At 36.3% G+C, this 13,242-nt stretch overlaps 1 protein-coding gene across 3 annotated transcripts in view; it reads left to right on the top strand.

The window, feature by feature from the left end:
* The window catches only part of SPOPL (speckle type BTB/POZ protein like), a 33,954-nt gene extending 21,620 nt beyond the window's left edge, over positions 1-12,334 (top strand). For all 3 annotated transcript variants that reach the window (XM_083841161.1, XM_083841162.1, XM_083841163.1), the window contains 6 exons: positions 1,719-1,896; positions 1,991-2,046; positions 3,329-3,451; positions 5,756-5,898; positions 5,983-6,036; positions 8,113-12,334. In XM_083841161.1, coding sequence (XP_083697287.1) covers positions 1,719-1,896; positions 1,991-2,046; positions 3,329-3,451; positions 5,756-5,898; positions 5,983-6,036; positions 8,113-8,257 — 699 coding nt within the window. In that variant the 3' untranslated portion in view covers positions 8,258-12,334. The remainder of the gene's footprint in view (positions 1-1,718; positions 1,897-1,990; positions 2,047-3,328; positions 3,452-5,755; positions 5,899-5,982; positions 6,037-8,112) is intronic.
* The last annotated feature ends 908 nt before the right edge of the window (positions 12,335-13,242 follow it).

Genomic DNA, 13,242 nt, shown 5'->3' with positions numbered 1-13,242 from the left:
TGAAGTGAGGATCGTGTGTTTGACAAAAGGACGTGTTTTATGATTGTTAGCTTAAGATGAGTTTTCAAAAGTTCTGTGGCTTTAATGAGATTGGATTTCAGCTCAGTCTAAAGTGGTTCATTTAAAAACAAAACAACACGTTGATTCTAAGCGTACTGTCTGGATGTGTGATATATGAAATACTAGATCATCAGAGACCAGCTTGAATAAATACAAAGATGTAGCCGTTCTGTCTAGGCAGTGTCTGTAGCTAACAGGGAAAGGTTCCTGTGTGGAAAACTTGGAGCAGGAACTTAAAGCGAAGTCTCTGGAGAAGCAAAACTCTTTCCTTTTAAAACAAAGGACAAGTGTTGCTAGGCTGAAGCTCCAGTTGTGCATATGCGTACTTCCTGAAATTGTGCTGTGGAAACTGAAGTAGAGTTCACCATAGGCCTACAGAGCTTTGAATGCTGAAAATGTATAGTCTTACTGTGAAAGTGAAGATTTTGAGTACTTTGGGATACTTTTTCTTTTTAAAAGATGGAAGAATATAAGGGAATTTCTTCTCACAAGGGGATATGGGATGAGAGAGGGAATTAGTCAATGATTCAAATCCTCAAACTGCTGTTTTAATTGGATCATCATCCTCTTCTGATCTGGTATTTTGTTTGCACTGCTCTGACTTTCTGTGAAGCTTAGCTGTGCTATTTTTGCATTATGCCAGATTTATTCCAGATGCTGTGCTTCTGGATATCAAACATGGCACTGATCTTAACAGTGTAAGCATTTTCTTAAAATATAATCCTAATTTTCTGTATTTGGGTGATGCAGTGATTGAGATCCTTTAGCGTGGCTCTCTTCTTTAGGAAGGCTTTATTCTCAGGCGTGTGTGCTCTCAGACAACAGGAAAAAAAAACAACCTGCTGAGCTCTTCTGTTTTCCCAACAGACTGATTAAAAGGACTTATATAAATTTTTTTTGAAAAAAGCAAGTAAGAATGCTACTGTCCTGTTAATTTACTATGTGAAAGATTTAAACCTGGAGGGTAATGGCAATGTATTCACTTCAGATGCATGTTTTTAAATGTAACCAGTTCTGTACAAACATTACAACCTGTGAGTATTCATTTATTATTTTAGTTATTTCCTACTAGACCTTATATTCTGTTGGCTTCTAAAATAATGGCTTTTAATCTTGTTTGGAAAAACAATCGTCTGTGACAAAGCAAAACAGGATAATGAAGGAGCTGTATTACTTGCGCTTAGATTGTGTTATCAGTTTGAAAGTTAAGTATGAACTCACTGATTAGGGATATCACACTGTTTAGAATTTCTGTGGATTGTTTTTACAAAATTTTTGTGCTCTTGTGATCTTAATGATCTGTTTAGAATTTTATTTTGTATATATTTACTTAAATGTGTGAAGAGTGAACAGTTAATTTATCTCTGAAATAGTATTGTTTACTTATGGTGTCATGTCTCTCCTTGACTTACTGTTGCTAATTTTATTATGTGGTATTTTGTTTTGGTTGGATAAATGCACAATGTTAGTCTAAGTAAAACCGTATTTGTTTTATGTTACTTAAAAGCAAACTGTAAAATGGTTCTGGTCTAATGCCAAAAACACCACTGTTTTTTGCTTTGCTTTGGAGTTGCTGAACTTGTAGCAATAGGTGCTGTAACTTAATTATTATTGGCATTCAGTTATGAAAGAGTTGTCTTGCTGTGATTTTCTGTTAGGTAAGCGTGGTCCAAGACTCAGTAAATATATCAGGACAGTCTAATACAAACACTTTGAAGGTACCTGAATGTCGACTAGCAGAAGATTTAGGGAATCTCTGGGAAACAACAAGATTTACAGATTGCAGTTTTTATGTAGGAGGACAAGAATTCAAAGCTCATAAATCTATCCTTGCAGGTACTTTCTACTTTTGTATTGCTATTATTTTGCTATTAAAATTGCTAAAAGCTTAAAAACTGATGATATTTAACATTTACATCTCTTGCTATAGCACGATCTCCAGTTTTTAATGCAATGTTTGAGCATGAAATGGAGGAAAGCAAAAAGGTAAGCCTTACTGAAGACTTTGCACATAAATATTTGTACATCGTAAAAAAGGGAAAACGTGCAGAAAACTTGAAGTGTTGCAACCTGAGGAAGGTGAGTACTGTGTGACTGTGTGAGCGGAGGGGGTACTTACTACTCCTGAACGCTTTTCTAATGAGTTCTGGGGGAATTTGTCTGTGTAGAAAGATTCCGATGGACTTGTTCTTATTTACATCTGCTCTAGGCTGTTTTGTTTTGCTTTTTAATATTAGCTACTAATGTAATTGATCTGTCAGTGTCTGCCACATTTTTTTCTTTAGCTTCTACCCCGACATAAGTCAATTGACTTGATTAATACAATATGGCAAAACTTTGAAGTTTTGTGTGGTCACTAGGGATGTGAAGGAACAACAAGTGAATTATAACTCACATTAAGCCCTAAGGCAGTGAAGTGCTTTTCATTCACAGTTTCTGCAAGCACTTGACCTCCATGAGTGTTTTGGATGGATAGTTATTTAATCAGCACAGAGAGCTGCTTCTGCTTTTATGCTCTTGATATCTCCTACAGCAAAGAGTTGTTCATCTCTTTCATGAAAAACGAGTATCTAAAAGGGCTTGGTTATAGGCAGAATACATGAAGAGGCAAGGAGAACTGATCAACTCACTAAAGGATTATAATGAATGATCATTTCATTTTGCAGGCTGCAACTGTAGCACTTGTGTGTATGAATCTATCAGATGACTGTGGTGCTGCAATACTACCAAGTTTTCACAAATGTGATGTTTTTCCTCCCTGCAGTTCCCCAGGATGGAAACTTTCTCAGGCAGAATTAGAATATTAGAAGCATTTGCTTAGGATTTCTTGATTTAAAGATTTCTAGATTTTTTTCTAGACTTAAAGAAATCCAGACTTAAGCTGAAAGTGGCTCTTTGTTCTTTCTGCTACTCTGATTTCTAGTATTCCAAGCATATCATTGTCAGGTTGGAAACTCAGCAATACTTTGCAAATGTTCCTGAAACTGCCACAGGTACAGCCTGTGCAATAGAGTCCACACAGACATTTCTAGAAGGAAAATGCAATTACTTCTTTTTGTAAGCTTTCCCAATTAATGTCTCTTTAAGAGCTACTGTTTATTTACTTTCTGCTTAATATTGTAGAATGTTAGTTTAAAATTGTAAGGATCTTGTATGATGGATGTGAAATGAAAACATAGCGTGCAAGAATATATTCGATATGTTTGTTTTAAAGATGTTGTTGAATTCCAGTGGTTTTTGATGATGATTCTTCTTTACCATTTACCAGAACCGTGTGGAAATAAATGATGTAGACCCTGAAGTTTTTAAAGAAATGATGAGATTCATTTACACAGGAAAAGCACCAAACCTTGAAAAAATGGCTGACAATTTGTTGGCAGCTGCAGACAAAGTAAGTAACCCTAAGGTCTCCAAACTAATGTTTGTTTGTGGAATGTTCCTCTTAAAAATATATATTTTTTAGTTTGATATTCGTCTCAATTTTTTAAAATACCCTAAGAAGGATCTCATCAAAAATGCAGAAAGATGGAAGGGTAGACTTTTTTAAATCAGTATAAGGCTTAGAAACCTTTCAGTAAATCTTTGCTGTTCAGAAGTGTTTCAGATGTTAATTGCATTTACTCTCCATTAAAATAAATAAATAAAAAATCAGGAACAATTAATATGATTTGGAAAAATCAGTCTTGAATAAAATTTATCCTAGGTCTTTATATTCTTTAAGAGGATTTATACAAGTGTTTGAATAAATTCAAGTGTTTGAATTGTTTTCTAAAGTTACTGTTACGTCAGAGCTTTCATCTTTTTGTCTTTCCTACAAACTTTATAGTTCTAATCTTTCATCTCTTCTGTATTGGGATCTTGTCTACTCTTTAAATTGTCACTCAGCGAAATACTTTTTCTACTGTGACTTTTGAGATGAGGGTACTTAAAACAGCACAACAATTAAATTGAGATTATTCACTTTCATATTATTTAATTTTCTAACTTTTTTTAAACTTGGCCCTATACCTTGTTTTTTCTTTTCACGGCTTTACAGCTTGGGTTGAGATTTTAGGTAGCTATCCTCAGACAACATGCGGTTGTCTTTCCCTGAGGAGTTTTAGGTAGCTTGGAACTCAGAAAATGCTCCTTTCAGTGTGTGTAATACGAAACTTGTTCACTCTCAGCTGAGATTGTAGCAATTTCTTAAACTACCTAGGTGATTTCTAAATTGGTTGTCTAATTACATCATTAGTGGTGAAGCTGCCTGTTCTCATAATCAACCTTATCACAACAATGTAAGTCATCCCAGTAGTAAATTTAAAGAAACAACTATGAAGTTGTTTTTGGCAATTTGTGTTCAATTTTCTTCAAGAACTCTTGAACTGGCACTGCCCTGGCTTCGGTGACTTACCAGTTGTATTCACTTCAAATCTCATTGCCAGCATCTCATCTCTGTGTTTTTATGCTCATTGTGTTTTGTCAAGTTCTAGTACACCCAAGTGTGAAGGTGAAATGGTGTTTTTTATCAATGCCAGCTTTTATTGAAGACATTGATAAATGTAGAGAATGTTTTAAGATGCAGTTATGTAATTGCCTGCAATAGCATGGCATAAAGACAGTGAGCTGTAAGGTCCCTTTAGCTTTTTATAACAGTCCAAAATTTGATATAAACTTTTCTGTTCTTTCTAAATGTGGAATAATCTAAAAATGAGTGTTCTGCATATTCCCTGTTACGTTACCTAGTAGGTTACAGACTTGTTATAATTGTTATTTACGTACTCTAAATAGAAGTATCCTGAGGAGTAGTATAATGATAAAATGGATGTAAAAATGCATAGGTCTAGAAACATAGAAGCTAGTCCAAGAATTTGACATTTCTTCAATGGTATTTCTTTGTTGCATGGTACAGTTGCTAATACAAATGTATGAGTGGCAACTTGACTACATATATGTATGTGTGCGTATATATATATATGCCAATTAAGCATCTAAAATTCCTTTCATACTTGAAAACTGAGTGCTAAATTAAGTAGAATGGGGAAGATTTCTGTAGAAGTATATACAGCTGAATGAAAACTATTCAATGTATGACATCCTTCAAAATCAAAGCACAGTTCATTCATGCAGAATGTAATAAGGGAACGTAATTATTTTGCATCAATTTTCTGGTAGGCTTTGTCAAAGGTATGAGAAGTTTAAAAAAAAAAAATTGGAGATGGGGGAGTGGGAAACCTCAGAACAAGCCAGTTTCAAGCAGCCCAATACATTTTTTCTTTGATCAGCTTCATGAAACAGCCCAATACATTTTTGCTTTGATCAGCTTCATGAAACTTCCCATTGTATAATTTCTTGCCTTCTGCTTTGAGATTTAAACCTATCTGATGATGATTTTGATAAAGTGCCTTCATATCTTCCTTGCTCTTCCTCCCATACCAAACTGAAGGAAAACAAACTTCTAAGTGACTTTTTTTTGATAAAAGTTCTTCCAGTAAAGCATTTGATCAGTTTGTGTCTAATCTTATGTCTTATCATTTGAGGACTCTTAATTGCATCATATTGAATTCTGAATTACCTGTTTGGAAGCAGTGTGATCTTAAGCCTGAGCGGCAGTAAACGTATTCATGGTGGCTGGACCTGTATTAAACTGTCTGTAGAAATAATGGTAGAAAGAATAAGTTTGAAGAATGATTAGTGTAGTTTTTTCTTTTATCAGTATGCACTGGAACGGCTGAAGGTCATGTGTGAGGAAGCACTCTGTAGTAACCTCTCGGTAGAAAATGTTGCTGACATTCTTATCCTCGCAGATTTGCACAGCGCTGAACAGTTAAAAGCACAAGCAATAGACTTTATTAACAGGCAAGTAATATTTATGAGACTCCAAATATATTTGTACTTATGTTTTGTGTACCTTCTCAATATTAGCACAGTTCTCTCTTCCAGGTGCAGTGTTCTTAGACAACTTGGGTGTAAAGATGGGAAAAACTGGAATAGCAAGTAAGTTTCCCTTCTTCCTGATCTTCTGTACAAACACTGCTAGACTGCAGATCTAAGGACTCCTACTTCATTTCCATGCTACTGAGGCCAGTCATGCACTGTAGGTAAAGTAGGATTCAGCAGGTTTTACCACAGTTAGGATTGTGACTTCCACTTCAGATGAGAAGAGGACTTAACTGCCCTCCAGCGTGAGGTCACCACAACAGTTAGTTTTGATTCCTCTCCTAGGGATGTGTCAGCTTTGTGCGGAAAGTGGCAGCAGCCTTCATGTGGCAACCTGGATGTGATTTCAAGGCTTAGATCAATCTGAGCCTGCAGCATTGTCAAAGCCAGAGGGATAGTCACATTTTTATTTTTGCCTTCAGCAACATGTTTGTGCACCTTCCCACATGTCAGCACTAATACCCCTGAGGCCACACAACTGGTCAGCCAGGTCCCTCTGATCTGGCTGAGTCCGTAAGTACTCATGCCTGCCCAAGAAATAGGTTGAGATTATGTGGCTCAGACTGTACCACTGATTGCAGTATATGCTTAGACCAGCTCAAATGAATCATGGAATGGAAGATAGCTTCAACATGGCCAGAGGTGGGCTGAAACATAGTAAAACAGCAGCAGGGGATTTAGTTATTGCTATCAGAATCTCCAGAACAGTGAAAGGCTTGTGCTATACTGGTTACTTTAAATCTAGTGTTTTTCCTGCAGAACTTGAGCTCTTCATGGGTGTCATGAATGAGCATGATAAGAAAGAAGTGAATGGTAGAAGGAAAATCATTAAATACTAGTTAAAAAAAAAAAAAGCCAAAACTAATAAATGTAAATCAACTATATAACCAGTGTAGATTAGTTGATGTGTTCCTCTTCGTGTGACATGGAGCTTACTAGTTTGCTTCTGTCTTGGGTAGTTGCTAGTAAAGATGCTGGTCATCTTTATTTCCCTGACTTACTGTGGATGCTTTAGCTGAAGTAATTTTAGAGGGCCTGGCTTAACTGACCCTGAGCACTAGGGAGTCCAGACTTTGGTATTGTTGCTCAAGGCACTTACCTTTACTGACTTGCAGCAGAAGATTAAAGGCTTGCATAACAATCTGCGAAAGCTTTTTTGAGAGATTGTATAGTGTAGAGGTCAAATGCTAACTTTATTTCAGGAACACTGTCAGGCATAATATGGAGGTGCTTATGAAAATGCAGAGCAACGGAAATCTGGGATCAAGGCACAAGCTATTGGTTCCAAATTACAAATTTATCTGTGGTCAATGTGTCATGCCTCTCAATCAGTGTAGTATTCTTCATGTACAGAGTAAAATTTTATGGGTTTATATTATTTCAAAATATTGCATTTACCTTTTAAAAGTACTATATATACATTGTTTTCTTATTTCCTGGATATCGATGTGATACTGGCTGACACCTGTGGTTACTGTTGTGTCAGTTAAAAATCACAATGGCTTTCAGTAGCCATTGCCAAATGTAGCCTGTAATGTACTGAAGCAGGAGTGAATGTCCAAGTATCATCTGCTGGTACTCAGATTGCGATCTCCCAGTGAAGGGTTCTGCAGTCAGCCAGCTAATCTGTCTTCATAACTTCTCTAGTACATGAACTATATCATTCTTACTGCAGTTTAAACTGATGCATCATGTCATCCTTCCCTCTCCTACAAATTGATCATTTCTTCTATGTAATGAGATTATCATGTCTTCCCCTGGTTTTCTCTTCTATATGCTAAACCTCATTTTTTCCTAGCTATCCTCTTATCATTTTTATTGTTTTTCATGTGCAATTCCAAGGTAATTATCTTACACTCTGCTCTGTATAGGACACAATTCTCTATCTGAGGTCTGGCAGATATTGACTAGGGCAGGATAAGTAGCCCGTGTCCTACACATGGCGATGCTGTTAGCATACCCAAATTTGGTGCTCCTTCCCAAAGGCATTGTTATTGGCATTCGTAAAGTTTGTTGTCTGTCACGTTCAGTTGCTCATCTGCAGTAATCCTGCCTTCCCTGCTCTTCTCCACTGTGTGTTTGTGCATTTGCTTTGTAAAATTGTGTGACTATTCTTAATACTTTTGTTTTCAGCCAAGCAACAGACATAATGGAAACAGCAGGCTGGAAGTCCATGATCCACTCCCACCCTCACTTAGTAGCAGAGGCCTTTCGCGCACTAGCATCTGCACAGTGTCCACAGTTTGGCATTCCACGCAAACGGCTAAAACAGTCATGAAATCTTCCATGAACTTAGAGAAATTGAATTGACTCTACTCCTCCATGTCCAGAGGTGTTTTCACAAACCATAACAAGAGTTTTTGTTATCCTTGTACACAGAACAGAAGCTGAAAAAGCCTATTGTTTGCTTTTCAGATGGATAATTTATGGTTTAATCCTCAGCTTTAAATTAGACTGATTACTCTAATTCACTGAAAGGCCTTAAATTATCTTCAATGACTCTAGTCCATATAGTTTAATGTATCTTGATTTTTTTTATTATTATTATTTTTTAATGTGCCTTGTCTTTTTGACTAGGCTCTGCAGGATTGCACTAGCTCCATAATGCAGTAAAGTTGATAACTGAAGATTAATTTTTGAAAGGGATCTTCCATTATTTTCAGAAGAAAAAAGATTATTATAGTTTGGTCCTGTGCTAACTGGAAGGTTTTAACTAGCCTCTCATTGAAAGCACTTGAACCAGAGGCGCGTAATGTACCCTAGGCAAGTGCTAAGTATAGGGAGAGCCTGTTTACCTTCAGCGAATGCCTACAGGCTATTTATGGCAATATACTGCTTTGAACATAATTTATTTTTCATTGTGGGGCAAATATGCAATGGTTTGGCCCAAAAATGTATTTTCATTACAGTTTGTAATGCTTATTGTGTGTGTGTCAAAGCTGTCCAAACGGTGAAAAGAAACACAGAATAAACCTCTTACTTGTGTTTCTTGACGGTCCATCACTAGTTTACATTTAATGCAGAACTGAATGAGAGGCAAGGAGTTCAATGTGAAAACGGAATAGTATTGTGTATGGAAAAATATATCCCACATGTGCGGTTACATAGCAAAGTAAAGGATGCATAGAATGACCAAATGTAAATTGAAGAAATGGGCCAAATGGATTATATGCACTTTTAACGTGTAACTTTTGTATGTTGTGTGGTACATATATATTTTGCTTTTGATGAATTAATGAGGTACAGGTAATTGTGGCTTAACTTTTTGGATACATTTTCAAATGCCCACAGCCACATGGGATTTAGTTTTGTTAGAAGAGAAAGGCATGTCTTTTTAAGACTCAGTTGAAGGTGACTATTGCAGGCTTTTGTATTTAAGTAACAGAATATTTTCTCTTATTTGAAAAAGGCATGTGAAAGATAAAATTCTGGAGGAGGGATTTTTCCTGTCTCGATGTGTGTGCACAGTTTCTGTTAACACCTGGGGAGGCTGCATACACATCAAGAGGAATATTTCCCTGAAATGTCAGATGGTGTTTGCAAGCAGAGACTTGCTCAGTCTTGCATTTCAGTTATTGTGCTAGCATTGTGGATGATATTGAAATTCTGCATAATGTGAAAAGGATGAAACATTTGTAAACTGCTTGTCATGGGCCAGTTCTTTATTATATGAACCTTAGCTTTAATACCAACATCCTCAGTGTTTGATAGCTTTGTTTACAATTGGGAGGAAAAGTCTGCAGTAGTGCACACTCTGTTTCCTGAGTTATTACATTAAGTTTACTGTAATAGTGAAAATACGTTGCATTTCTTCTTTGGGAAGACTTTGGTTTCGTGGTGGAGAATGGGAGGAGATCTCACGTAATTTATAATCATGTTTGGATAAAGGTTTAAGTTTGCGTAGTTTAAAAAAAAAAGTTATGCAGGGAGGAGAGAGGAGGAATTTCACATTGTTTACTATCTTAAAATCTATCTGCATCCTCATTTCATTAGGATTCATCTGAATTGCTCTAAATGAAATTTTTAGAGGAAAGAGTATATAGTTTTATACTTCGGTGTCTAGCGAACCATTAGCAAAGACAAATTGGAAAAAAACGCCCGGGCCAATTTCTAAATAAAATAACCTCTAAACATGCATTTTCTTACCTTCTAACTAAATCTTTATGATGGATAAAGTGTAAAATCAGAAACTTTAATAGTACATAAGGCATCAAATTATATATTTACAGAGATTTATCCTTTTATCAATTTTTAAATATTTATCTAAGGTCTCATAAGCATTCTTCACAATAAGAAGTAAAGGTAATTGTTCCCTCCAAAAAGTGATGTTTTTGCTGCACTGCGTAATGTGTTAGAACTAAATATCCTCATACCCATCACTGGTAAAACTTGCAGCTCTAACGTACCAAGTGACTTGAATATTTAATACTGTAATGATTGTCCAGTTCAGCTTGTTCTAAAGTAACAGCATACAGTAATCTAATGGAACGCTTAAGGATTTTATGAAGACTTTTTTCAGAAGCTTAATAGCACACTTTGTACCAAAAAGTCAGACACTGTGCTGTGATATTATCTACGTTGTGAAGTGTCCACTTTTCAAGTTAGGCAGTGTATACCATACATTACACTAACAGGGAGAAAACACAGAAATCATGATTGATCTGTTGAGATTTGGTTTTATTTATTATGTATATTAAGTTTTATCAGCTCTTAAGGAAAAGGTAAAACAGTTGCTGTATTCTTAAGTGAGCGCACTAACTATTCACCCCTTCTGTTCTCTAACTACATGCAGTGTTCTCACTGGAGCAGGACAGCTGATAACTGCAGCGTTCGTCAGATTCAGTAGCTTGTTTTCATTCCCCACATCTCAAGAGCTCGCCCGTCAAAACCTCAGTTGTCAGTTCTAAGTGCAGCAGATATAAAACTATCTATTACAACGGACAGGTTTTTTTCAGGCTGAAGTCTTTAGGGTTTTTTCTTAGTTTTGTATACAGATTAGGAATATATTGTATGAAGGTGCCATGTTTTGGCTTGCCAACACTACTCCCTCGGATATATGTGAACCACCGCTTCCATACTTTTCTGGGGAGAACCCTGCATGTGTCCTGTGTGTGCGTGCGTGTGTGTGTGTGTATGACTGTGCGGTGTTTTTTGTCAAGAATGACTTTCTAAAAATAAGGACTCAATTTGCTGTTAAAATGCTATTATGTATTATATATTTTTTTTCCATTTGGACCTCTCCTAAGGAGATGCTTTGGGTGGAAGAGGCTTCAATAAACAATCCTTATTTTCTAGTCCATTTACTGCATGCAGAAGTATAAACACATTGTGCCTTTTTTAGGAAACTGTTGCAATGAAGGGAAGATTTAACAGGATACAAGATCTTTTAAAAAGGTATTTTTAAAGGTGAAGGAGAATGTTTGACACGTGGTTGAGTAAAAGTTACAGATTATACCTTTGAACTCTGTTGCATGTTGACTCTTGCTTCCACAATTAAGTTTTCCTGAGAAACTACACTTAGTTTCACTGTGGAAACTGCAAAAATGTGGAATTACAGATACAAGTTGAGTAATGGTATATTTTGTGAAAATGTGAACATATTTGCTGTTACAAGCTGAGTGTATGTCAAAATATGATAATCATGGATACAGAGTTAGTTTTACAAGTTACTCTAGTTTTGATGTTTTTCTAAACATTGAGTGTTTAGCATAAAATTCACCTTTGCACGGGTCAGTAGAAGACCTACATGGAGATGATGTTCCTTTTAAATCCTCATGGTAAGGTTTCTCCCTTGGGAGATTAAAATAATGTGCAGTACTTGAAACTGTGTTTCATAAGACAGTGAATTGCAAATGTGAGGTATTGCTGCCTGAAATTGTTGAATTACGTTGACTTTTGCAGTTGGTTAAAATTCCTTAATTGATTTTTTTGTATTTGACAAATGGAATGTTCTTTATCTGGTGTTGATAGCATATTTAGTACAGAGCTTAGCTCATTAGCTAGCAAGACACTGACTTAGTCTCATAACTTGGCTTCTGCTTACAGTAAATGGACTGTTTGTAAAGGGAATTCACTATTTCAAGTGTTTTGCAAGGAACTTCGCTGTATTTGTAACCTGGTTTTTGAAGGCTTGAGATACATGAGTCCTATTTTAGAAATTAAGCCAGTGAAATGACTTAGACCTGTTTTGGGGTGGAAATGACTAAGAATTCAGATATGTAAACAGTTGTATCAAACCATCCAGCCTTTTTTTATCAGCTGATGTTAATGGTGAAATACTTTTTGTACCTTGTTGCTGAAAATATTTTTGCGTTTCAGCACATCAAGTTACAATAAAGTTGTTACTTATACAGAACGTGTCTGTGTGACTTGTATTTTTTCTCCTGTATATGATCATAGTGTCTCCTGTTGTTTCTGTGCTTTGAGAAAGATATTTTACCAGCACTGTAAAACAGTTTGGCGTAAAATATACTGCTGTCCTTCTGGAAATCTTTTTTGGGTAGGTTCGTATTGCAGTCTTGCTCTGATCTCCACTTAACTATTTCTCGATTTTGATACTTTAATTAAAATAACAGAGCTCTGAATAGCTTATGGGTTGCTTTCCTGAGAAACAACTGCCTTTGCACAGACTGTCAGAACTGGTGCTCAGAGGGAAGGAGAGCTGTTCCCTTGATAATGAAGGCTGTGGAGATGAAGATGAGTATCATGGTTTCTAAGAGGTTGGCTTTTTTAAAATCACCTGCCATGGCAAACAGTCCCTTTTTCCTGCTAGTGAGTATAGGTTCATAATGACCACGTACAATGGAATGCTACTCCCATTTCTGTGGGAAGAGTAGTGTGTAAAAATAATCCTTAGGGATAGGTCATGGGTTTTCGTCTGTTTATAGATTTTTGCAAAAATATGCGGAACGGTTGGTATGCTGCTGTATGGATTTGAATTTGGACACTGAGCTCAGGGAGCAGGTAATGTGAAGGTAAGTTACTTTTTGTACAGTAACAGGCTGTTTGAACACAGTTACCTCAATTATGTTACCTAGGCTACTACATGAATTAGCACAGTTGACAACATATTGCTATAAAGCTATATATTGCTGCATTATTTATTTCTAAAATTCCTGGGGTAAAAAGTATAGCTACGGGGATGTTTTGGGTGTCTCAGCATAGAATGCCACCTTTGTCTATAGGTACATGTAAAATTCTCCACATCTGCCTGAAATTAACATCCCTTAGTGGCTGCTCCACAATGATTCAGCTTAAATTTCC

The sequence above is a fragment of the Anser anser genome (genome assembly GCF_964211835.1).
Source record: "Anser anser genome assembly, chromosome: 6".
Lineage (NCBI taxonomy): Eukaryota > Metazoa > Chordata > Aves > Anseriformes > Anatidae > Anser > Anser anser.
Note: the sequence above shows the minus strand (reverse complement) of the source record. Positions and strands in the feature narration are given on the sequence as shown.